General features: G+C 40.1%; 2 protein-coding genes across 6 annotated transcripts in view; both read left to right on the top strand.

Annotated features, from left to right (window-relative positions):
• Positions 1-2,757: 2,757 nt before the first annotated feature.
• vps26bl (vacuolar protein sorting 26 homolog B, like) lies at positions 2,758-12,702 on the top strand. Its single transcript, XM_046039912.1, has 6 exons — positions 2,758-3,236; positions 5,964-6,120; positions 6,815-6,979; positions 7,101-7,276; positions 7,360-7,502; positions 8,943-12,702. Exons 1-6 carry the CDS (start codon positions 3,014-3,016, stop codon positions 9,078-9,080), a joined length of 1,002 nt encoding a protein of 333 aa, XP_045895868.1. The 5' UTR covers positions 2,758-3,013; the 3' UTR covers positions 9,081-12,702.
• Positions 12,703-16,116: 3,414 nt separating this feature from the next.
• The window catches only part of arhgap32b (Rho GTPase activating protein 32b), a 229,049-nt gene continuing 217,671 nt past the window's right edge, over positions 16,117-27,494 (top strand). For 4 of the 5 annotated variants that reach the window (XM_046039714.1, XM_046039713.1, XM_046039709.1 and 1 more), the window contains exon 1: positions 16,117-16,652. The gene's annotated coding sequence lies outside the window, so the exon portion shown is untranslated. Of the gene's footprint in view, positions 16,653-22,243; positions 22,345-27,494 lie in introns of all 5 variants that reach the window. The other variant, XM_046039711.1, reaches the window with a different exon arrangement.

Genomic DNA, 27,494 nt, shown 5'->3' with positions numbered 1-27,494 from the left:
CCGTTCTGTGAACCTGATGGATCATCTCACATTGTGATTAAATGAAATGAAAATGAAATTTTTCAAACATTTAACACAGTTGCAGCTGACTCGTCGCTGTGCAGTCCTCCTTTGATGCTATAGTTGAGATAAAATGAGAGTTCTGGAAATTCAGATGTGTAGTTAATTGTGCTGGTATGTACTGCCCGTAATGTACTATCACTCCTACATGCTTAATAAGTGTTAGTAAATTCAAGGTATCTTCTGATGAATTTTGATTGAAGGAAATTCAAACCACATCAATACAATCAGTGGCATTTATCTGTACAAAGCAATTCAACAATGGCATCACAGAGACTTGTGACACTCTTCAGTTACTCTGCAACACACATTGGAGTGTTTCAGACTAAATAATCTGTTGTATCCTTATAGGGATAAAGTACCACCTGTACTTATTAATGTTTAAAAAGCCAGTGAAACCGCAGTTAAGTTACATCTGACTCAAACTGTTCATTCTGATGCAGGGTGATAATTTTTTTTTTTAAGGATTAGCAGGGAGCCCTTCGGAGTGGTAGGGAATCTCTGGAACACTGTCACATCGGCTGATTCAGATCATTCTTATGCTAATATCAATAGATGGCATAGTTACATTCCAGTTTCTCTGTTGATTTGGCTGAAGTGAACAAATACATAAAGACAACAGAAAATCGTACTTGAGAGAAAGATGGAGCCTATTTAGAAAATATCACAGCATGATGTGATGAACTGACACATTGACAAGATGTTTGTCTGTATCAGAGCAGGGCTACAGCTGCACCTCTCAACCGCACACGAATAATTGGTGTCAGCCATTTCAAGACAGCCAGAAGGGCTCTGCTTGTTCAGAGTAATCTGTCCAAACATGAGAAGGAGTTGCAGAATTTCAACATATGACACTCAGATGCCTCAGCAAGCTGTTGAGGGACAAATTTAGAATTTTTTTTACCGTCTCAAAAATGAGTCATTGTTATGAAAGAATATTGTTAGGTCTTGGTTCATGCAATGTAAAAGCCCCAGGGGAGTCATTTAACTGTTGCCAAGTTTGATCATAAAACTGTTTGTAAAATGAGGGATCACTATATTTTTTTTTCATAAGTCACCAGAACTAATTATGCAGTTAAAAGAAGCTGTTCCCAGAGGAGCCTCCTAATGAGCTAATGTGAGACACACACACACAAACACACACTCGTAATAACTTGTTTCTTCCTCTATACACATATTTCCTATGACTACTGCTGTTGGCGTATAGAAGAATAACTGATGAAGCTCTTGCTTAGGCCTATTTGGCTGATATTTACCTTTTTTTAATTAAAAATGTGATACTGACCTGTGCACGGGTTGTCAACGGAAACCTTTCTGAAGTTTAAGAGGCTTTTCCATCCTAACAGGAATTCAAATCTAGGACGAAAAAAAGAAAACAAAAAGGCTTATAATAATAATAATAATAATAATAATATGTAAGGCTTATAATATGATATATAGTAAGGTATTTGGCATGGTATGGTACAAAATATAAGGAATGCAAAAACCTTCTTCATTGAAGTTGAGCTGAGGAGGGCACTGGGGTTGATCCGTCTCCTGTTGTTATTTAACTCTGCCCTCTAGTGGTGCAGCACTGCCGTCACAGACCTGTGTCCAAAATGGCTTTCTTTTTTCACCCACTGGAAAGACTGAAAGTTTGAGCTACAGCAGACGCAAGGAACATTTGAAAATCGTTAATTCTGATACACAGATGCATTTATTATGCATTATTTTCATTTATTCCAGACACCAAATTGAGTTTAACATGAGCTTGAATGACCACATGAAAAGTGACCTCTTGTGCAACATGGTGTTAAGTGTTGGAAGGTGTTTTGACACATTCTTAAAGACATACCCAGTAACAAGAGTTTCAAATGAACGTTACAAAAAGACTGTCCTGATCCATTTGGCCCTATCATCATTTCATCATTATGAGTTTGGTTTTGGTTATAGATAAAATAAACAACATAAATAGAATATTTAGAACTTGTTCCATCATTGTCTCTGGTGTTTGCAAATTCCACCAACCTTTATTTAGATGGAGACAGACAGTCAATGTCTGACATGAAGAACTAAAACATGTAAATCATATGGGCAAACAATTGATAAAAACTGTTAAGAAATACAAGAGTTGAAAAAGTTGTAGTGAAGCAAATATCAGTGAAGTAGAAGGTAAATATGAGTCAGCTCAAAATCCATACCTGGCCAATAAAAAATATTCTGATAGCAAGATCTCCATATTCTATGAAGGACAGCTATGTAGCAGCCATTGTTTAGCCTTTGACGTTTAAAACTTGAAGTTAAGAAACATCTTTTTCATTTTTCAGGTCCCAAAATACATCACAGTAACAGGATAATTAAAGATTTCATTTATTATATATATTTTTTACATAATTTTTTTCTTCTGCTTGTGGATACTTTCACTTCTCTTTATGCGCCTAAAAATCCATCAAATGAAAGAATCTGAGAAAGAATAACTCATATTAAAGCCACTGCACCAAGAATGTCCACATGATGTCTATTGCCTATCGTAACATGGTTCAGATTATGAACGGCACGCCTGCCTGAAAGGCTGAACTCCGGGCAGCAAAGTCACAGTGAAGCTTCATACGGCTTGTTGTTTCTTCAGCCTGTTGATACTGCGCCAAAAAAGTGCAGACATATTGTAAGGAGAAAAGATACTAGCATTTACAATGATCACATTCAACCATATATTGTTGTGCTAGTCCACCACTGAGAGTGTAGTTTATATCAACAGGTAAAAGGAAAAGACAAAGACGAAAAGCCGTTTGATAAATACAGCTTTCCTTCACGACTGCCAACGCATGCGCAGTCAACCGGTTGTAACTCGGAGTATTCAATAATCTGGGAAGCTGTTTGCGTTGGACATCTCACAGCAAAACGCGAACAAACTAGTGTGCTTCTTTGTAGAACAGGGAGCAGGATCCAGTGACAGCTTGACTGACGAGCAGCCATGAGCTTCTTCGGTTTTGGTCAAAGTGCGGACATCGATATAGTTCTGAATGACGCCGAAACGAGAAAGAAAGCCGAGCATAAAAGCGAAGACGGCAGGAAGGACAAGTATTTCCTCTTCTACGACGGGGAAACGGTGTCGGGGAAAGTCAACGTTACGCTCAAGTACCCGGGAAAGAGGCTGGAGCACAACGGCATCAAGATTGAGTTTATCGGCCAGATAGGTGAGCGACTGGCGGGCCTGCGTTTCACACTGAGCCCGCCGAGAGAAGTAGCCAAAGTATGACAGGAGATGTTAGGGAGCTAGCTACAGGCGAGGAATACGCCACTAAACACTCACACTGTGTGGTTTTGCACATTTATCTTACTAAATAACATGTGAACCACTTCACACCGGCCAACCACAGACTACTGAACTGTCGTAACAAGTGTCAGGTCTCGTGACAAACGCGGGTGCAAGCTAACATCAGCTGACACATCAGCCATTGGCTAGCTGCGGTACTGACCTTCGACCCCTTTTTTTTTTAATGTGGCGTTCTTTCAGATTAGAGCTGTGACTTTCAGACTGAGAAGTAGCTTGCCTATTGAAGTCCAGGGCTATCCTTACACACACTGCAATTAGCAGCAGGCTGCAGAAAAAAGCTGCTGTTGTGCTGTTAGCAGACTGGAATATTTCAGATGATACAAACACACGTTTCTGCTGGATGATTCTCACAAAAGCAGCAGTAGTTGGGTGTGACAAAGTACATTTCCTGAAGTTGGTTTGTTTATTTTGATCCACATAAGCTACTGTAACAACAACAACAGTAGAAACTCTACCAGGGGGCTACATAATGTATTTACAGTACTTCAATCAAAAAGACCCTGTTCTTTTGAGATACTTGTAATTACTTGATACTTTTACTCCACTACATTTCTCTGACAGCTATAGTTACTAGTTATATTGCAAATTAAGACTCTACATACAAAACATTATGTGCTTATAAAATATAATTAATGGTTACATATCACACTGCCCAATACTTTATAAAGTAGGCTAGTTAATATTATCTCCACTTTGACCAGCTGCATCATGCTTTTACATGTTAATGCATTAGTAATAATAACCCAAAACAATATATTAAAAATGTAACATTGACAGATTTTGTACCATTCAGGTAAATAACGTGTACTATTGCTTTTAAAGTACATGAGACTTTTGTACTTTTTATATAAGTAAGATTTTGAATGCAGGACTTCCTGAGAATTGAGTATTTTTACATACTGTAGTTATTCCTGTCAAGGATCTGAATTCTTCATTCACCAGTCACCAGAGTGTGCCCTTAAATCACAAGGTCAGCTGTGCAGGGTAGATTTATTGGTCTCATTACAACAAAAGGTTTTGGTGTTAAATTGAGTTTGTAACTCAATTAGAGTTTAAAAGTCTGATAGGTTGGTTGAAAATATACATGGTGAACTTTTACTTGTGTTAGAGCTATGTAAAATGATATATAAATTAATGATGCACATTGACCAAAAACAGGAAAGAATACCATACTTAAATGTAAAATAAAGAGATGGAAAGATAATATAATAGATATAATATAAAGATAAAAATGAGTAATGAATAACATAGGAAAAATAAAAACAACTGAATAATAAAGTGCATACATGTGAAGTGCAAAAAGAATATCATGCCTGCATCATGAAAGTCAGAGCTAGTTAAAGGCTGAAGTGCAGAGACACGTTTTTAGCTTCCCTGGATCTATAGATAGTGTGTTCCTTTAGAGAAAAAAAAACACAATTGCTATTTATGTCAGAGGTTGCAAGCCAGGAGCAACTAGGGGTAAGTGTCTTGCTCAGGGACACATTGGTGGATGGGACACAGTGGGGAACTGATCCTGGGTGTCTCACACCGAAGGCATGTGTCTTATCCACTGCTCCATCACCACCATTAGGCTTTGTATATCTGGACGAGGACCTTACAGTCAATTCAAAGCATAGCGATCTAAACTAACTATTCTAAACTAACTGGTTTGTTACCATAATCAGGTTGGTTTGAAAGAAATGCATCTTTTTGATTTATAACGTAATGTAAGTGTACTTTAGCTTGTTTCTGAATTAATGTTTTCATTGGCTTGTTAATGTGGGACTTAAAGCTCGGATCAGAATCTTAGATTAGACTTACAACCTCATATTTAATGAAAGCAGCATCTATCTTTTTGTTTTAGGGCCGACTAGTAGGATTACATTTCTGTCCTCGTTTAACTTATTGCTCATTCATTTATTCATTTGTCTAAAGACAGGTAGTAACAGAGTGGCTGCAACATCATTTGGGTCAGCAGGAATTTACAGTAGCATATCATCTGCATAACTATGAAAACATACATTGTGCTCTGTAATGATGTATACTGCCACCCAATGGCGGCATGTAAAGTGAAATTATTAATGGACAAAGGCAGCTCCCTTGTACAACCTAAAAACAGATGTCATGTTTCTCAGACACATGATCTCCAAGACAGACGGAACACTTTCTCCATTTGATGTTTATTTTAAACCCGTTTAACACAGTCAGAAAGAACAGCCAACGTTTCACGATGATTCATTAAGATATCATGTCCAGTTGTTTCAAGACAAGGACAAGAACTGAGAACTTATTTTCAGCAGGATTGCACAAAGGTTGCACTGTGTAAAGCCAGCCTCAGGACCCACTTGATTAGGAAAACATCATTCTTTCAGTCTAGCTACAGTGTGTTTGCATTTTTTCAAAGGTACATATTATTACTCAAGTTCTTTTGTAATGTATTAAAATGCAGTGTGTCCCGTGAAGCAGTCTGCAGCAACTGTAGGAAGTTCCTCTTACTTTGTTCTCTTCAGATCCTTAAGGCATAAATGCTTGTACAAACACTTTATCAGAGTTTATAAAACTGCCCAACTGTTGTTGCCTGATGCTATTAATGTGTCTTTTCCAGAGCTATACTATGACAGAGGAAACCACCACGAGTTTGTTTCTCTTGTGAAAGACTTGGCTCGGCCAGGGGAGCTCACACAGTCACAGACGTTTGACTTTGAGTTCACACATGTTGAGAAACCCTACGAGTCTTACACCGGTCAGAACGTCAAATTACGGTAAGCTCTACTGTGTGCTCTGTGCGTGGTGTGCATGATTCATTTGCAATATAGATTTAGTAGAAATTTCTCCCATACACTTTTATTCACCAACACTGTACATAATAGTTCATGAGAACATTCATATTGGCAGTTAAACGGTTTTCCACTAACTCAAATCTTAATGAAGTCTAAATTTGATAAGTCTCCTGATCAGTAGCACTCCCATATTTGGCTGTTATGTGGGGCTTTATGCAGGGCTTTTTCTTGGCCACTACCCGTAAAACCACAACTTGTTGTGTTATGTGATATAACATTTTAATAAGCTTTAGAGGTGCTGGTAGGCTGATTTATTTTTTACCTTTGGACAGAGCCAGGTTAGCTGTTTCTGGTCTTTTTGCTAAGCTAAACGGTCTCCTGGCTCCTGTCACGGGTTAAATATGAGGGTGACGGTGGTATGAGTCTAACTCTTGGCAAAAAAGTGAATAAGTGTATCTCCCAATATACTGAAGTATTAGCGCTAACATTATTGCATATGTTGCTATTTTCGTCCCAGCAGTGGTAAGAATCTAAGAATATTAAAACTGTCAATTTTTCCGTTTTTCAGCTTCTATTAGTTGTGTATTGAGCAGTACGGGCCCACTCGCTGGTTACAGTGTTACAGTCTTGTACTCTTGTTTGATAGTCATGTGATTTCTTTTTTTTCTTCTTCCAGCTACTTTCTGAGGGCGACAGTAAGCCGGAGACTGAATGACATCAGCAAAGAGCTGGACATTGTGGTTCACACACTCAGCACCTACCCTGAGCTCAACTCCTCCATCAAGATGGAAGTGGGGATCGAGGACTGTCTACACATAGAGTTTGAGTACAATAAGTCCAAGTATGATTTTCTTTATACAAGAATCAACTAAAATAACTTAGACTTCCTTTTTGATCAGAATTGGACCTGTTTCCTTCATATAAGCGAGTCGGTTTTGACAGATCATACCGTTTGCGTGCAGGTATCATCTAAAAGATGTGATTGTAGGGAAGATTTACTTCCTGCTGGTGAGGATTAAGATCAAACATATGGAGATTGACATCATCAAGCGCGAGACCACCGGCACGGGGCCAAACGTCTACCACGAGAACGACACCATAGCAAAGTACGAAATCATGGACGGCGCACCGGTCAGAGGTAATCACCAGGCTTTTTACCATGTTTTTGTTGTAACTTCATTTGTTGCACACTACATCTGTTTCTGACTGCTCGTGCTACAGGAGAGTCCATCCCCATCAGGCTGTTCCTAGCAGGCTACGAGATGACACCCACCATGAGGGACATTAACAAGAAGTTCTCCGTGAAGTACTACCTCAACCTGGTCCTCATAGATGAGGAGGAAAGACGCTATTTCAAACAGCAGGTACGCTTACTTCACCGTGGTTAATTCAATTAGTGAGCTGTCGCTCTCTTCTTCACTCAGCTGAAAACCTCAGGATGCAATGCACCTACCTGAAGGTTAAAAGAGCATTCTACTGAGTTTACTCACCAAGTTCAGTTTACTCGTCACGAGGAGAGGAAGAGTAGAAGAAAACAGCTGTGTAATGTCTTCTGTGTCTCTGGCAAACTTTCTCTAGTTAGAAAAATATACCCCTGATGGTTTCAACAGGGTTACAGTAAATCCGATTGAGGTTGAGACTTAAAGATCTGGTCCAGACTGATCCTAGATGTATTTAAACGTATACAAATAGTCTGTTTGGAAAAATAATGTGTGTCTTAATGTGTTTTTTCTGCACATCGTACAGCAAACTGAAACTGCAACGATTCAGTCGATCATCAGGAACATTTGTCAGCAACTGTTTTGATTCAATTTCAAATCATTTAATCATTTCAGACATTTTTCAAGCAAAAATGCCAAACAACTTTATATCTTAGTTTTTTTTTTTTTTTGGTTGGACAAAACGAGCGATTCGAAGATGTCACCATGGGCTCTGAGATACTGTGATAATTTTCAAAAAATTTATACTTCACGATTAAAAATAATTTAATCCATAGGGACATTAATGTTAGTTCCAGTCCTAGTTCCTCCACAGGATATATAGCAGTGGTTGGCAATAGGCAGGCTGGGGGCCAAAGCTGGCCAAAATTTAATTGAGAGCTTTTACTTTGAAAAGTTCTGAAGGAAAGAGTCCCTGGCTTGCTTGACACACCTCTGAAAAAGCCATCAGAAAACGTGACATCTAATGCCCCTGAATGAGAAACACAGGAATTTCCTCTGCCTGGAGATAACTGGGGAAATGAAAATAAGTGTCCATGGGTTGATGTGGACCAACCGCTGGGAGGCACACTCTCCTGGATATGCTTAATTGAGAACTTGTAAAAAGATCTCTTCATAATCAATTTGTTGAAAGGGGAGAAAAATAATTCTAGCAGCAAGTGGGGATTGAACACACAACCCTTTGACTGAGAGTCCTGTGCTCTGACTGACTGAGCTAAACAGGCACATCTGACAGATTATAAATGATAAATTGACGATGTTCTGGCCCGATGCCTGACTTATTTGCCGAGCCCTGATATATTGTATCTCATTATTAACCATGCAACATGTTTTTGCGCATACAGGTAAACATGTTTGACATCAGCACATAGGCTAAATATCTAAAACAGTGTTAACACTATGAATTGTTTTCATTCAACAGCTCTCATGGGTGTAATTTTGTCAAAGACTCGCTGTTATTCAGCCATCAGAAAGTATAATATTTGTTCATTGTATGTAAACATTTTGACCCTTCACAACACTGTAGGTGTGAGAAATCTCCTATACCGTCCTGTAAATCATTAGGCTTGTATTGTGTCGTTGCAGGAGATCACCCTGTGGAGGAAAGGTGACATAGTGAGGAAGAGTATGTCTCACCAAGCAGCCATCGCCTCCCAGCGCTTCGAAGGCTCCTCCAACCCAGAGAAGTCCCAGCCGCAGAGCAATGACGAGGACAACAGCTAAAGCCCGGCTCATACTGCACCCCCGTGTAGTGAGTGTCCGAGCGAACACAGTGCAGAAATTGTCAGCGTCTTCTGAATGTGAATACGGTTTGTTTGCATCGAGATAGAGTGAGCTGCAGTGTTTTTCAGTGTGTGTGTGTGTGAGTGAGTGAGGCTTTGAGATATGACTATGTGTGTGTGTGTCAAGGGAACAAACAGTCAGACCAGACTTAAGACTGTAGTTGCAAGTAATCTTGAGTGTTTGTTTTAACCACCTTGAAGCACCAACTGGGTGGAGTTTACCACATTAAGACTGATTAGACAGTGTCATCTAATTTCTGTGTCGCAAAGAAACTACACCAATTGGCTTTAAGGTGCTTAACTATTTTTTGGCATTTACTATACAGTTCAGTGGGGCAAACTTCACCCATTAGATGCACTTAAATACCATCTGCAAATACTGTTTGACCAATATGTTGAATTCACGTGTGTGTATGAATGTACAGTGTGTCGCAAAGAGGTGCCTCGGGTGTGTTTCCAGCTTTCCTTCAAACTTCTTACTTGGCAGGAAGAAACAGCTCTCCTCATTTGGTTTTAATTTGTTTAAATGTTTTGGCCTCTTTCTTTTGAAAAATGTGCAATGGCTATTAGAAAATAAACAGAAGTATAAGACTTTAAAATGCTTCAAATGAAAGGAAATACATTTTTGTGTAAGACAGTGCTTAAAAATATTTTCATACATTCCAAGGCTCATCTGAAATAGGCGTGACTGTAGAGAATTTATTTTTTTAGCAAAATTTGATTTTTAACCAAGGTTTTACATGTTTGATGCATCAGTTGGTCGTGGCTCGGTTTCAGGCGTTGCCACTGCTGCTAAAACAAACGTGGCACTTGTGAGCACTCATTTTTACAGTCCCTGATAGTTTGAAGTCCTGCTTTCTTATTTGCACTATGATCTCATTCTGCTTATTTTCTGCTCTCAGTGCATTTATGAGCTCAGTGGACTCGTGCCAGGGTTCAGGAGTAGAGTGAAAATCTGACTTCACCATCCCGGGTATCACTTAATATCTAATATAGACAGTATTACACCTGTGTTTAGTGGCAAAGTGGACATAGATGCTTGTGAGTCCTGCCTCCCACAGGGCAGCTGGGGCTGACTGGGGTCTTAGTTAGCTTTGTGCCTGAGGGTTTATTGCCAAAATGTTTTAGTGCAATATTAGAGAACAACTGCCACAGTGTACTGCTGCACCCTCTTTTCATTTAGACTGTGCTCATCAGTTTATTCACTACAATCTCTTTTCATGATGTTAAACAAATGGGTTAAGTGGCTTCAAAAAATGTTATAGTGGGGAAAAAATGAATGTATAAGAAAGGCTACTCAGTCAAATTGAGCAACTAAAATTCAGTCCCAAACTCTGTATATTTTCTAAATAAGCATAATCAGGTGTTTTGTTGCTTCTGGTCAGGCAAAGTAGATGATTTTATTCCTGTGCCATTTTATTTTGTTTCCTTTTCTAAAATATATTTTCTCCACCCTACAAAGTGTGAAACACTGAACCCCAGCACTCAGCCTGCTGTCCTTATAACTGCAACATTTGGCTTGACAAGCTAACGCTGTGCAACTTTGCTAATTCTATCACTGTGTATCAAGTTACAGACATTTTTATATTTCTTTTCCTGGCAGTAAGGTACATTTTACTACACTGTTGTTGCACTAAGAGCAACATGTCCATGGTCGCCAGACTGCTGTTCAGGTAACTGCTTCAATAGCGCCATCACACACCTAGGCTACACCAGCCTAACGGGTTGATTTCAGCCAACAAGACACTTTTATTTTGATTCATGTAGCTTGACTTAACAGGTGACAGGTTTCCTGCTTTAGAGTTTCTTCCTGTGGCGTGTTATTGATGGTGGTAGAAATCACTGCCTTGTGAGCTGTTTCACAGTCTCTTCTGAAACTTAATTTTCATTAAGGGACTGTACCAAAAGGATTTGGGTAGGGAGGAGGGGACAAACTTTACTTTTTACTTTAAAATGGGCGCCAGCTAGCTCACGGCTAGAGTGTGAGTCCTTGCCGCAGCGGCCCGGGTTTGAGTCCGACCTGAGGCTTTTTGCTGCATGTCATCCCCTCTTTCTCTCCCCCACATTTCCTGTCTGTCTCAACTGTCCTGTCATAAATAAAGGCCAAAAAGCCCCAAACAAATACTTTATACTATAAAATGAAAAATATGTACTTTAAAAAAGATAAGACCCTCCCCAGGGTTATTAATATTTGTTTGGACCCTCCCTTCCCCTTGTAAAAAAAACAAAACACTTTTTACTCCTAATTTCTCAACTCAACCCTGATTTCAAGCTTAATGTGTTAATGAACCAAGAATAGCTCAGATCATACATTAGGGTTTGAATTGGTAATTGCCAAATTTATGGTAAACATAACAAATAGAGCATTCTGTTTACCCAGCATTCCAGCTGCTCTCTGTTTTTGAAAAGTTAATGACCAGTTATTAACGCTGTCTATGAATTAGCCAACAAGAGGCAACATTGTAATATTTTTGCTTCACCTCTTGGTGGAACACTAGACTGCTGAACATGCATGATATTATAGATTAATTTTATATGATACTGTACATTTAACGTTTTGTAGGTGACCACTGGCTTGTGAAACAAATGGCGCTTTATAGAACATTAGGCAAATTTTATAGGTCACACAATTGCATACAGAGTGTATGTAATATGCAGCTAGACATAAATTTGCCGGAGGCGGCGCAAATTGACACAAAGACATGCTAGTTGAAAATGTTTCAACTTGAGCAAAAATCTTCTGCATATCCTAAATAAAATATAAATCTGGGGCATGGAAAAATTCAAGATCCTTTCCTTCAGCCAACCTCCCTTCAGCAAAAATCCCCACCTTCCCCCCTAATCATTTTTTACAGTCTATAAATTGTATAGACTGTATTCTGCATTATTTCCTTGCCTAACTTGACATCCTTTATTTTGGCAGTTACGTTCATCGATACAATACCACTTCACTGAAATCTGCTGAAGGGACAAAAAGTACCATTCAAGAAACCCAAAGCAACATTAGAGTATATTATTCATATTTTTTGTTGTTCTTTTATGTGACTGATTTTCATTTTTGCCAGTACTGGTACAGACACAGTATCTAAGAGAGCGTGAACTGAGATTAAAATAGGACAGAATGATGAAATGTACAGTGTAAATGCACAATGTAAATGCAACCCTCCTCCCTCCTTTTGTTTATGTTCATGTCATATTTGATCTTCCTGTCTATAAATGTGGATTTGAATCATTTTATATTCTTGTTTTACTTTGAATTAAAAGGGAGTAACTGAAAAATGCATCTTAAATGGCATGGCATGATTTGTACAAAACATTCTGGGCTTCTCTTTCTGATTAACACATCTATTGTCTCAGTGTGTCAGTCACAAAGAAATTCACACCTACTGTAACTGAGAGACGCTATCTGATTATCTGTAACCCAAGCTAACTTCTCTCTCACTAACATGACATGGATGCAGGCACATTGTGGTTGTGTTTGCATATTTTTCTTACTTAAAAAAAATTCAAACTGATAAATATCATACAGCAGCTTTCACTACAATAAATCCTTTGTACATAAAGCTGATGTCCTTGATCACTGCGTGTTTAGTTTATGCAAATGCATCAAGATTGTCATCAGTAAATGCCACGCTGATGGGCATATGGCATGCCCACAGTACAGTTGTGACTGCATGGAGCTAATGCTGACACTAGAGGGCAGGTTTGGATCAAATGTCTTTATGAAGTAGATTTTCTGGACAAAAAATAAAATAATTTATGTAAGGAAAGGCCAACCTACATTAATCGGAGAGTAACAGATGATTAGTAAAGACGGGCTGGTTAGTGATGTAGAAAATGATAGCCTGCAATTGCTACATCTGTTAAATGTGTTATTTAAAATTTACAGCCCTACAAAGAGAAGAAATAAAGCAGAAACGTGTCACTCCTGAGAAAAATCTTTTGCTTTAATGCAGTGTGCAGACAGCTAAAATCGTATCAGATTTCACAAGATATATCGTGATGAGTGTTCTTTCTCGATATCTAGAAAGAATGTATCCTATGTTAAAGGAAACCTTGCTGGTAAAGAAAAAGGAATACAGAGTGAAGGTTCTATTATCTCATGGTGCATCTGTCATTCCTTGTGTTGGACAGAAAGGGCGATGAGAGTTGTTGCATAGTGGCACAAGAAAAAACGGACATCACCAAAATGCTGTTGACGAGACAGAAGCAACAATTGCCAGATCTGGATGTAAGCTGAAACAGATTGAAGCAGTATGGAAAGCAGTGGAAGAAGGCTCTTTCCTCCCAGTACAATGCTACTCTTCTACTTTCTGTCCTCACATGGATCATAACTGTAATTAGATGCAAATGTCCAAATGGCTACACCTGGTCAAATTTGCTTAGCCAGCCCGAGCAGCAGCTTCGGCTTCGCAGCTTAGCTGTGCAAATGAACAAATGTAATGACAGCATGCCTTTGAGTTGCCAAAGGAGAAATGAACATTAATAAAGAATGTGTTATAAAGCGAGAGAGTAATATACAGTATACCCATTTAACAAGTACATCATGTAGCCTACCTTATTGCAGTGGTGCAAGAAGTATTCACATCCGTTATCTCTAAACCTAAACTCAGGTAAAAGTAGCAATACCACACTGTGAAAAAACACAAGTAAAAGTCCTGAGTTCAAAACCTTACTTAAGTAAAAGCTCTGTCACATCGTATCTCTAAAAAGTGAGCTGTTCCTGAGCTCAGAAAAACCGCCCAGTTTTCAGCTCTGTGGTGATGCACTTTCCAGCTGATTCAAGTGGGGCTTAAATAGTTTATTTAGCTGAAGCAGTAGGAGACTCTTCTCAAAGGAACACTTAATCCTTCATGTTATCAGAACATGGTTTTCATTAGACAGGAAGCATATGAATAATTTGAATTGACTGGAAGGCCTAACTCGTAGTAAATGTCGTGGAGGAAAAAATACAATATTTGCCTCTGAGATGTAGCGTAGCAAAAGTATAAAGTTGCATAAAATGGAATGGAAATACATTGTAAGTACCTTGAATTTGTACTTGAGAGTAAATGTACTTACATTCCACCACTGGCTTATTAAAATGAAAGAAGTCACTCATGCCATTAGTACATGACTGACAGAACCTTTTATATGTGAGTTAAAAGAGCAAGTACAAAATGTATGACTCATACAGGCAGAGTTTGTTAGTGTGCGTTAGAGAATGAAGTCAAGCATGCAGGTGCAGAAATCCATTACTGGTCAGTATTTGGTGGTTGCTGGTCATTTATTTCACTGCTGGACATTTCTTCTGGCTGGACATAGGCAAGAACATACCTAAAAATGACAACATGCATGTAACTGATGACCAGACTTGGATAAAAGTTCAAATGTGTTTTGGACCATTCCTCTGTTCAGCATTGTTTCAGGTCATTAAAAACATCTTGCATTAATGCCTATTCTTTGTGTGACGGAGCCTCTGTTCAGTTTCAGATGACGAATATTTCTGCTTTTATAGGAAGAAGCTTGTTTCAAACAACAGTGTGATCCAGGATCAGCTTCTGTTTAGTGGTGCTGACAAAAAACAGGGACATCCTAGTGGACACAGGGGCTATTAATATGAAAGACCAAGAAGGTGAGGTTTGTAGTTGAGAGCACTGACACTGAATAACTGAGATGTGTGAGTGACACTGGTGAGGGAAAATAGGGGCCAAAAAATGTACTTAGCTGTCATATCACAGCCGTATGTGCTGGACTCAGTTCTATCTTTGAATCATCCTCCGAAGGGAAGTGTGTAGCTCTCAGATCACATTGCCTTTGTACAGTATCTATATGAGCATGTGACTGAAACAGCTCTCACTTCTCAAATCTGTGATTACAACATCTCTCACAACATTTCACATGGTTAAATCTGCTGTCTCTGGCTTAATTGACACTTTTCTTGTGAGTTGTTTGTGTTAAAATGATGTGCAAACTGTGTAGGAAGAGTGGAGTTACATTGTTCATCTGACCATCTACAGCAGCTGTTTATGCACCGTGGCTGAACAAGCTGCACAGCACAAACACTAAGCTGTTGGAGAAAACTAAACAATGTGTTAATGCAGCAAAGCTGTTATCTTCCAAACACCCAGGTCGTTTCATATATTGTGATACTAAATAAATTCTACATAAGAGCCAGTGTTTGTTTTTTTTACTATATAACACTAAATGCTAACACTAAAAGCTTAAGAGAAGCTTTAACCAATAGTTTAGTAAGAAAACCAAGAGTCTTCTTTGAGTGTGGAAGTTCATTCTTGAAAAAAACGTATGCTCTGACAGTTTAATTATGTTTCCCTCGCTATTGTTGCAGATGGAGGCCTTATTAAAACGGTGCATCAGCCCCCATAACACAGATGGGCTCTTAGTCGCACTTTGCTACTTGCATGCTGCCTTCAGGTACACCTCATCTGTTCCTGCCATAGGTTCCTACCATCTAACTTTAGAATGACTACAAATGTATTGCCTCTGTTTAAGGCCCTGTGGGTGATACATTGCCCAGCCTGGCAGTCAAATTGGAGGTAAACGCTCTTGGCCATTTAGGCTGAGAACAATAGCATTTATTCACTAGAACTGTGACTACAAATGGTTCATTTGTGTACTATGTCTGGCTAGTTACTAGTTACTAGTCACTCCACAGAAAAGAGAGATTTCATGTTTTTATTATGTCATTTATCATGTTTTTATCTAACCCTTATTACAGAAAGTTATCATGTGACCGTTGGTTTGTTTTAGAAACGGATTTCTTGTAAGATTGTTTATGCTATGGTAGCAGCAAGAATGGGAGAAATGTAATTCAGTTAGGTTATCTAAGCAATATTAAATTAACTCATTATGCGACTTTCATCGTCTCCACCATTTTAATTCACAACCAGGCAGGTTCCTGACTGGAATATGATAACGCCTTCGCCCTTTCCGTCGTCCAACTTTCTCCGTCGTTGGAGTTCGTGCACAACGTTTCCGATAGCACGTGAATGCGGCACAGAGATAGCGCTGCTCCTCTGCTCCGGTCCAGCCAGTCTCCACTCCGAGGTGTGCTCTGCTCTCCATTGAGTGGAACACGGAGGAGAGCCTATCGACAAGTTTAAACGTGGAAATAGCGTCCTGTTACTCCGACGATAGGCGACTTTTGTTTCAAACGGGAAGGAATTTTTGGAGAACGGTGGTAGTCTTTATTTCTCCCCCAGAATAGAGCAGAAACTGTCTGAATGTCTGAACGCAGCCCGTGAGCCTTGTTGTCCCGGGGGAGCCTCTTTTTTTTTTTTTGTTTAGGGTCAACCTAACGTTAACTGGCGCCGTTTCCCTCAGCATGGAGAGAGTAATTGAAAAACAAAATATTCGCTAATACTTTCTGCCTGCTGTGTTCGAGTCTGCTGGGTTAAGCTGTGATGAGGAGAGAATTAAACAGCGGTGAAGCGCCAGACGGAGACAGCGAAAGCTAAGCTCATCTCACCAACCAACGGTGGTCAACGACCACAGCCGCCACCACAAAACACAGGTACTTTAACTTAGCACATTACTGCGACATGCTCGGGGTGTGTGCTTTGCCTTCTTTCACATCACTTCGCTAGATAACGTTATGTAGAGCTGTAGTTGGTTTTTAGTGACCAGACCGTGAATTCTGCTAATGTTAGACGGCGCGCAAGTGTGTATTGTGTGTGTGTGTGTGAGAGAGAGAGAGAGTGGAGGTGGTGTGTGTGTGTGTGTGTGTGTGTGTGTGTGTGTGAGAAGTGGGTTACTGGCCAAAGCGCGAAGAACGTCTCCCCAGCTAGTCATGGCTTGCATTGGGTTGGCTAATCCTCCCGTACTGACAGAACTGTGTGCAGGACCCCATTCAAAAATAGGCCAATTTAATGCCACGTTGAGTTCGGCACTCATCTTACAACACTCACAGTATTTCAGTTAATATTACATATTTTGTTCGGCTTTACAACCAGCTGCCACTAAACTCTATAACGAGCCCCGTGAACTAAGATAGGAAGTTTTTAAATGTACTCATGTTCACGTGCCAGATGATGCCGCATTCACATGAAGACCCCATACAGTCGTGGTAGATCCGTATTTATGTCCTTTGAGCAATTTACGCAGACCAGTGAATGAAGAAAACGTTAAACTGCAAGATTTTCAACGGAGTCTGGTTTATGGTCTTATCCGTACACAAGTTCATGTGTGGGAGTCTAAAAGCAAACCATTCATTTGTGAGTGTTGCATTACCTATTGAAGATATCCTGATTTCACTGAAACAAGTGCTACACTGTTCTACATACTGTAAGGCCTTCACTGCTTCTGCTAGAAAATAGTGGGTCTTCTATTTGGCATTCTCTTTTAAAGTGATTTCATTTGAAATGTTGAATCCTAAATTAGGTGTGATCCATGAGGGGACTGTCTTAAAAGCCACCCACTCCCTCACATGTTATTTGATCCACAGTCCCAGGGGTCTTCTGATGCTTCACTTCCTGTATTAGATTAGGATTTAATCAGATATGTGTGACACCCTTGAATACTTATTTAAGGAGGCAAACCAACTACAAACAAGGGAGCGTCTGCACCACTGAGCATCATCTCCAGCAAAACATTTGGTTAGTAAATGTCTTGCTCAAGGGTACTTTGAGCATAGTTTTCTCAGGAGGTCTAAGTGTTTTCCAATCATCTCCCTTGTGCATCATTTCCTGGTTAGCATAACTAATTAGTTCTAGCACCACACCTCTAAAACCTATTACATTTCTGCCTTCACCATGATTGGGGTGGAACAGTTTGCAAGCCATGGTGCATTATGTATTTTGCTGTTGAGGGTCACGGTTCAGTGTCGTCAGTGCTGCGGGAGGAAACAAACCTGTGTGGACCATAACGTCACATCTGCATTCGTAAAACTGTGCTAGTATTCCTAACATGTAGGTGCTTGATGCTGTTTTGATGCAGCCCTCGACATGAGTTGGTTGTCATTTCTTGTATGAAGAAATAACCCTGTTTGTCTTTGTTTGGATTTAAATGTACCCCCTTGCATTTTCACAACCCTTAGTCTCTCTGGTGCACACTGGGAAAAATAAAAAGGCTACAGTATGATGCACTTGGTTACGAAATCTGACGTTTCTGTCAAAAATCTATACATCCGCAGAGTGAAGTGGTGCTGTGAATTTGAGTAATTTACAAAATGAGTGGCCAGAAGGAGCAGTATACAGTGTACTAACCTAATCTTTAGCAGCAGACTAACTGCAGCTAGAAATTTGATTCTTTCTGGTATTGAAATCTGATATCACACTGGTGAGACTTTTGAGCAAGTGGGACATTGATCAGTATGAATGTTATAGCCTACCAGTCTACGAGTCCAGGGTTGGGTTGCTTTTATAGCTTGACACAATTATCACAACAATCACTTTACATGTAAATCACATGTTTGTAGTGAGCTTTGTAGACATCAGCAGTAAAGGTAGTTTTGAATCTGAGACTTTGCACCATTCACTGAGGTGTTTTATAGATGTTGATCATCATTCACATACAATGATGGGAACAGATGCTATTCTGTTCTTAGCTGACAGGGCATCAAAGCCAGATGATTCATTTTGATATAATTCTTAGATTTCTTTCTAGTTGAGGAGAAATTTAACAGCCAAATAAATATTACAGACACACTATTAAGTACACATTACTCATCAAATGAGTCACTGTGAATTATTTTGTCTGGCTAAACACTGCCTTTTTTCGTCTGAGCTATGCCACAGTAACATTTCTATTCAGACCACTTGAAAAACTTATGAAGGTTCTTTGAAGCTGCCAGGTCTACCAACCCTTATACTTCTGCGTCAAATCGATGGCATAGCCTCTGTGTAGCCCCCTACCCTACGCCATCACCTACGGCGTAGCCTGACGTGCACCTCCTCAAAAATGTAACTACACGTTGAGTCGACGTGGACCATAAGCTCTGTGATTGGTCGGCTGGGTAGCCTCGCAATACCTCCGAGCCGACAGGAAGTGCCCGTGCTTTGAAGTAACTTTTACTAGCGGCCAAAACAGCGGTTGTAACAGGGTGGATCAATATATTTGACCGTCACAACCTGAGTGAAATGACTCACTATCAGAATGTGATCCACTCGGTCGGTAACATTTGAAAAGGCTACGCCAGCCACACGTTTACAATTTTACCCCCATTCACGTTAGCGGAGGGCTAAACCGGAAGTTAGCCTGCCCGGCCGGCAGAAGTCAACACAGTGGAAGCTGTAGCGCTACTGCCGACTAGCGTTTGGGGGTTTAATTGCAGATTGACGGACGCACAAGTATAAATGCCTGCCTACATGCGTAGCTACACCGTAGGCTCCCCAGACCCTACGCAGGAGTATAAATCAAGCTTTAGGCCATTGTGCCAGGTGATTACTGCCAGCAAACCGGCGCTTCTACTCTGTCTTTGTTCAATTTGGTGCAGCAGATGAATGTGACTCGTTTTAAAGGACAGCTGAGATCTGAACATAGAAGCTGTAAGAAGGAGCTGTTTGGCCTTGTCTCTTAATGTAACAGCCTTCTCAGTGAACACAGGTCTGAGTATAAACGCTGATTAATTTGGCTCATTTGCGTTAAATCCAGTCTGTTTAGGATGAGGAAGGGGCTGAGTAGTCCTTAATAAAATAGTGAAATGTCAGAATAGTTTCATTTGTGGCCGCTGTGAGCCTGTTTATTTCTCCCAACAAGTCTTTGCTCACATTACAAAGATAAGGTACTAGATGGACGCAGATGAGCACAGTTAATGTCTGTGTTACAAGTTTGGACAGCCAGCTGCAGCTGAAATAACAACACACTGTGGTGTAACAGATAAGACTCAAACGATTTCAGATTTACTGCTGTGGTACCTTCAGGATTAGCCATATCGTAACAGACAGAGGGTACAAATAGTAGCTGCTTGTGGCTGTGTCACAAGTTAAGCTGTTGAATTTAGTCTAAGTTTTTGTACTAGTGGACATGTAAAAGTAATACATGAGAAAATGCATCAATTCTGGTTCCAGTAGAGAAGAAGTCTTACTAAGAGCAGCAGAGAAGCAGACTGCGTGAGTTAACGTGTAACTGCACTGTCGAGTGGTCTGAACTTGCCTAAGGTCGCTTCCACTTTGGCTGTGTTTTTGTATTTAGTTAGTAGGGTGGTAATAAATATTGCTACACCATAGAGCCAAGTTAGCGGCATGCTGTATGTAGCCCATGAGGTGTGTAAAAAATAAGGTGTAGCTGGTCTGTTTCTGGTTTAACAGCACCGTGCTGGGCAGCTGACAGGTGTGTTTACTGTGTTTGTGTGCTCTGAATAATGTCACAGAGTGGATGTGAAGTCACACAGCTGATGGACTGTTAGCCTAGCATGCTAATACTACATAAACACAGGAGCCACACCGATCGGAGCTGGAGCTGATAAATACCTGTGACTACTTCAGTGTCATTTGACCTGGGCGTGAATCCTGATTGCACCCTTTCACCCCGAAGACAAAAGCCAGACTTGATGTCAATAACATACCATTATGTTTTGAAACTTTCACGTAGCCTCAAAATATGTTTTCTCAGACACACCACATCAGTAGCTTGTTGTATACAGTAATTTATAAAAGAGAGACACTGATAAAGGAGTATACCATAATTAATTCAGTAGTATGCATTTAAATCTAACAAAAATTAAAAGTTTGTGCTGTTACACAACCAACCAATATATTTTTGTTTTCTTGCTATGGACATGAAACCTCTTGCACTTTCAAAGGTCTCCTTGTTTGTCTTCGTCCACCCACAAAGCCAGACATGACCTCTGACCCCAGCCGTAGATACTGACGCATTGTGTGGGCATCCATTGTGATTCCTTTCCGCATGTTCATTAATTATGCATAATGCATACGCTGCTATCCTCGGGCCTTGTCCCACACATACGCAGAGCCGCAGAGACTCATTCTTAGTGTGAAAATGCATCGCGCTCCAGGCTCGGTACGCAGTCACAGGCCTCTGAGGATGCCGTGACATTCCCAAAGGAGATTCCATTCCTCCGTAAACAATCTTGTCATTGACATAGGCACTGATTAGTGAGTTGCCAGGATATTCCCACAATGGCCTAGCAGAGGATAATGAGATCGGATCGTCACAATGGAGTTCTCATTCAGGACTTTGTTGGCAAGGAGTTGTGTGAAACTACTTGGAAGCGTTTAGGCAAGCCATGTAGCTGAAAGCTTGGCTTACAGTCTTACCACAAGTGTCATCATTCAACAGATTGTTCTGACAACGTGCTGAAGCATCCAAGAAGCACTGGAAGCTGTCAGAGTTACTGGTACCTGAGTTCAGAGATTTGTCTCTTATGCTTTCTGTCAGCACTTTAACTCCTTTTTCCTGGAGTTATAGAGGAGTGATGTCAAAACTGTGGTGCCGCAGAAATAGGTATTGCCTCAGTTTCCAGTCTTATCCACATTTTTATTTTGGTGAACAGGCTACAAACATGACTTTTATTAATCCTTGAGGGTGAAATTGGGTTATTGCAGCAAAGAACAGAATCAGTATAGGGTTGGGTATTGAGAACCAGTTCCAAGTTGGAAAGGTTAACCAAATTTCAAAGAACAGAGGATTTGTTAGGACACCTATTTGGATTCTGCTTATCGGGTCCAAACTTTATGTATATCTCCGCAGCGCTTCTGATTGAACTGCAGTGAGTATTTTACAGTACATAAACGTAGCACTTATCTGCCAGGACCTGCTTCGCGGACCTAGCGTCATTTGTTACGCAGTAGGCCATCAAAACATACGAGAAGAGAGTACTTCTGTTTACATTTCTGGATCATGGCAGTCCGCAGCAAACGCTCAAAAGTTTGACTTAGCCTCACTAAAAAAGAGAACGACACAGCAAAATGAAACACACCTGCAGTAAGGAGATTTTGTGCAAGGGAGGAAGCAGCTCCAATATAACGAAGCATTTACTTCAACACGGCGTGAATCTGAAGGAGCGCACGTCTCCCAGTTCTAATGAAGCCCCAGATAAACAGTAGCAACGTCTCGTGCTCAGATACAAAACACAGGTGAGCTGACAATTTTATATGGAAGGTTACTGAATGATGTCTACAAATGATTTCAATATATTTTTCTTAGATTCAAGTCCCCAGAGATGCCCCTCTAGTGCAGAAACTCCTTTCACTTTAGCCATGAAGGAGAAGATGGGCAAGGAGGAAGTGGATGAAGGTCACCAAGCGGTAGGGATGGGGATCGAGACCCGGTTCCAAAAGGACCCGGTTCCAGAATTTCTCAAAACCTGAAAATCAATTAGATCTGAGCTTATCAATACTGCTATCAAGGCTTGCAGGTCCTATGATGTAGCGCTATGTCTCGAGCGTCAAATCTGATTTAATTTGAAATGCAATGGATAAGAAAATCATCAGGCTGCAGTCTCTGCCTGCTCTCTGTCGGCTCCTACACACACACGCACACACACACACACACACACACACTCACAGCGGCAGCAGAGCGAGAGGCTGCACCGCTGCACAGGGTTAAGTTGGCTCCAAACTACTGTAACGTTAGTTGATGACAGCTACGCTCGTTACTGTAAGTACGTGCAATAAAACCTTCGCAAGTAAAAAGACAATACTTTATCAATCCACCTGTCTGTAAGGTAATGTTAAACATGTAGAAATGGTTAATCATCTCTGTCCTCAGTATCTCATCCTGTATGTTTTATACAAAAACAGCGCTAGCTTGGCATTAGCCAAATGTTAAAAAGAAGCTAAGTAGAAGCTGTCTGTCTGGAGCACAGACTGGTCTGTAGTCTTAAAAACTCACAAACCAGCCGCTCCTCCTCTTACCTATTAACGTTACCTGCAGCCAGCGAGAGAGGAGGAGGGACTGATACAGACCGATGTCATCACTACTTGTGATGTCAGATAAAGTTATTGAGTTACTTTGTTGTTGTAAACATTAATGTTGCTGCTCTAGAAACAACATTTAGCTGTATTTAAAATATTAAATTAAAAACAACCAGCCAGTTCATTAGATAAGGACCGAATTGATAAAATTGAAACGACACCCGACCCTAAACCAGTTGTGGAAAAAAGTTCTTAACTACATGCCTAAAAAGGTAGTACAGGTAGTAAAGGACATAAATAAAATGTAATGACTTAAAATATTTAATAAATAGTAGCTTCACTATATGAAGAGTTTTTTACACATTCAGTCCTCTAAATCATCTCCCCCAAACAGTGATTGATGCTTAGTAAGCCTGTCAGGCATTGGATTTCTCCACATGTTGAAGCGGTGTAGGTGGGGCTGCAGTAAGAGAGACACTGTGTATATGAAGAGTTTAGAGCGTCGTGCCTTTTACCTTTTTAAGTGAGCAGCATACCTGTTCTGGAGATTTTCTAAGGTGAAGGTGTGATAAATAGCTCCTGGGTTAAACTTCTGGGTAAAACTCCCTTTTACAGTAGCGTGGTCACATGTTAAGCGTGAGAGAGATTTGTCCTGCAGTGCAAGCTCTTCTGTTTATTTCACAAAGGCTTTTGCCATCAAAGCCAAAGTTAAAGTGGCGTTTTATAAGAATGAGATCTGGACCCACTCTGTTAAGGAGATTCTGTAGACTGTTTGCAATGTATATAAAATAGTTTGATGTCGTTAGTGTACTCCCAGTGTGCCTGTCATGTCATCTATCCCTGTGTCTGTGTAAGCTCTACTTGTTTTGTTTAAACTGTAGCCTGATTTTTCTTTTTCCAGACCGAGCTCTAAAAAGCTCTAAAGCCTGGAGGCTCCAGACACCAAAGGCCCAGTGAGGCGAAACCTTCCCTAAAGCGGAGTTGTCTAGTGGGTCACACTTGTGCGTGCACAGAGATCATTCTTTGGGCACCCACTATTCCCCCTTCCCCATTCTGCTAATTAGGTTGATGGGTGTCATGTTGTCTGAGTGCATTGAGGTCATATTCACCTATCGTGTCAGAACAGGGTGGCTGTCGATACTTTATTTGTACAAGCAAGCCATCTTCATGTATTTTTAGTCACTTTACTGTAGTGAAATTTATAGTGGTGATGAGATAAAACTCCAGTAGTTTTTGAATAGCTAGAAAATAGTTTGTCTATCAATATAATGTGGGGAAAATGCTTTTGTTAGTTGAGATGAAACAGGTATAGGTCTCTCTGTTTTTCCCCTGCTCCCTCTTTGTTTCACACAATTATTCTAATGAGATCTATAAGAATTTGATGAGTATATTAATGATTTGTTTCATTCATAGTTATGCCATATTCTGAGGAATCATTTTGAAGTAATGTACTATAAGTTGGAATGGGGGGGGGGGGGGGGGGGGGGGGGGGGGGGTGATGTCATTTATTTTCTCTGGTGATGTATCTTGTTAGCAACCTCTGTACTTCTCTCCTCTTCCTCAGACTTTCATCATATGATTGGCTAAAATGTACTATGCTGTCCTATTATAAAAAAGAGCCCTGTGTATGTAAGACATTCATTTGTGCTTCATCCTGTGGAGCACGATTTCTTTTTTAAAAGGTTTCCAAACATCATGGACTGATGCATTGGTATCCATTGGTAGGCTGCTTGTAGTATCCACCCCTCCATTATGTATTGCTTTTTTTTAAATCGTATTTAAACATCAAGTTTGAATGGTAACTTAACACAAAATCCACTTTTTGGAGTTTGTAAATTATATGTGCAATCATTAAGCTACTGATCCTGTTGTCACGGGGTTTTTCCTGGCTCAGAACGGGCCTTTGTGGGGTGACTTTGCGCGACAGTAAGCATGATGGGTATGCGTTCAGTAAAGGCAATGACTTACCTAATGACCGAAATCTACGCATTTTCTTGTTATTTTTTACATTTGATTCACAATTGGCTGATTGGGTCTTATCAGTCATGCGAAGCAAAAACACAATGCTACTGTATTTACAGTCGTTTTGGACTCCCATGTAACTTTCAGTAACAGTTCCACCTCATTGTCGGTCCATGCAAAAAAATCTTTGGTGTGGTTCTTCGTCTGTAGTTGTACTCTTCGCCAAATCTTCTGCAACTGCGGAGTAGAGAATCTGCTTCCTGTTTACCCCACAGGTGCATGCCCAGTGTACGTGAATGGCCACTAGATACGTTTTCAGTCACTTTAATATAGACTGAGATAAATTCTGAAAAGCAGTTTAAATGCAGCAGTAGACAGAGATCGTTTAAGTTCTCTGTTTTTAAGCTAAAATGTAGTAGTATGAATATAGCCTTAAATTAGGCAAGGTCTCTAGCTCTCTTGCGTGTACAACTAATTGCAATACAGCAAATACATTTTGAGAAGACACAAGTGTACGTTGCTATCCCTATTTGTACAGTTTCTCGTGTCCCGCCCCCCTAGATGATGAAAGGCCTGTTTCCCCGCCTCTGAGTGTTAGCCTACCTGTGTTTTCTTTTTTTTTCTTCTTTTATAACCATGAACGGCTTGTTAACCAAGGTCCATTGAATTTTGTCTGTTTTTAATACCTTTTGAGTTTGCAACTTCCTGATCCCTAGACAGTGACTGTACTGCCATGTGAGTAATGTTTATAGACTGTGCAGTTCTAGTTGAACAGCAGCTGATTTCATTGTAAAAACAGAGCAACAGTAATTGGCAGCAGTCAGAGTTATTCAAGTTCTTATCATGTGACAGACAGCATTAAACGGGCTGGGTAGTGAAGCACATAGTGTCTTTCCTATTGAAAGAACCACAAGCCTTCTATTGTCCTACAGGCCTCGAACTCAAAGCCACGTTTTATTTTATGCTTTTTCAAGATAACGAATAATACATAGTTTGATTACCTTGTCTTTCCTTGGTGTGCATGCTGAGACACATCCTGTTTTGACATGCTTATTCACTTCATAACATTAATCCAGTGATGAGCTCTATTAAGGATTAGACTGAGGGTGTGTCGAACATTTCCCTCAAAGAAAAGAGAAACCAATGTTTTATTGGAGTTGGGTTGAATGGGTTAGGATTGATAAATCCTAGAAGCTACTAGTCTATGCTTGATTGGCTGATACATTTTGTATGGTCTTCCCAATTTGTATTAGTCTCTTGCCAAGAAACAAGTCTGTAAATATTTTTTCTGACAACGCTGATTCAGGAACTATTCAGAGCAGAGAAACAGTTTTGAATTTCAAGCATGTCTGAATATTCTTGCCCTTGATATTGAATGTACTGAACTACTAAAAAAAAAGCTCTGCTATTCTTCTCTGACACTTGTGAAACTTGATAAAAGTATGTTTTAGATTTAGCCGCAACGCTGAGTGTTTCTTTTGCACGGAACAAAACAGTGGCAACTTGCATAAAACGAAAACAAAGTTACAGGAGCAGTGCACCAGCTTAAGTGTTGTGCTTAGAGGTTACTGTACACTGGCTAAAATATTGCAGAGGGACCAAACTGTGAAGCTTTATTTACACCAAAGAAATGGCTGAAGTCGGCAAAAAGTCTGCAATTCGGGTACACCAAGTCTGACCAGGGCGTTACCGAAGATGATGGATCACCTGTTCAAAAACTTGCCGTTAAAAGGTTCCTGCTAAAGGAGCGAGTAATTACATTAAACTTGATGCAGCACCTGCGGGATCACCACCAAGCTTTGCACGCCCAAGTAAAGGTAGGCCTAATACATTGTATTAAATAACGTAGCAAGGTGGTAGGGAATTAAATATAAACGTGTCACTTACAATCGATGCCGTAGCGGTGAGAGTCGAGCTTTCAGTGAACATAATCAAACAAAGCAGGTGTAACCTTTCAGACCCACAGCAATGCTATGAGGCCCATTATTTTCAATGGCTTGGTTTGTTGCTGCGTCGAGCAACATGCGCGCACTGCACGGCAAGCTTGCGCTCACGCCGCGGTCAAAGTAGTTGAACTTTAGCACTGAGCAGCTTCCTCACAGTGCAAATCGCTTCTTTTCTGAAAGGGCCTTTGTGGAAGACAGAATGTAGCCCTCTCAAGACCTTCAGTCACTGAACATTTAACGTTACATCAAGTTGTCTTCTGTCTGTGTTGAGAAAATGTAGCCAGGTGTAAAACACTAACAAACATCAGGAGCTTATAGACTTTCAGGACTATAGGCTACCAATTAACTGCATTTCAGTTAACACTGCACTCAATTTCTTTCTATCATTTTCACTAAAACATGTATGGATGAGAGTTGATGACAGTAACAGTACAGTTTATTCCCCTCCTTTATAACAATTTCCCCTGGTGGATAAAAGTTAACATTCCTCTTATATTAATAATACTTACATATTATAGAATAAATATAATTGTTAATGTAATTAAATATTAAAATCAACTTAAGTCATTACTAGTGTTGTGAAATTAATTAATGCATAATAACCGTACTAATCGCGAAACCATGATTATTTCT

The sequence above is a fragment of the Micropterus dolomieu genome, linkage group LG23, assembly GCF_021292245.1.
Source record: "Micropterus dolomieu isolate WLL.071019.BEF.003 ecotype Adirondacks linkage group LG23, ASM2129224v1, whole genome shotgun sequence".
Lineage (NCBI taxonomy): Eukaryota > Metazoa > Chordata > Actinopteri > Centrarchiformes > Centrarchidae > Micropterus > Micropterus dolomieu.
This window is presented reverse-complemented; position numbering and strand designations above follow the sequence as displayed.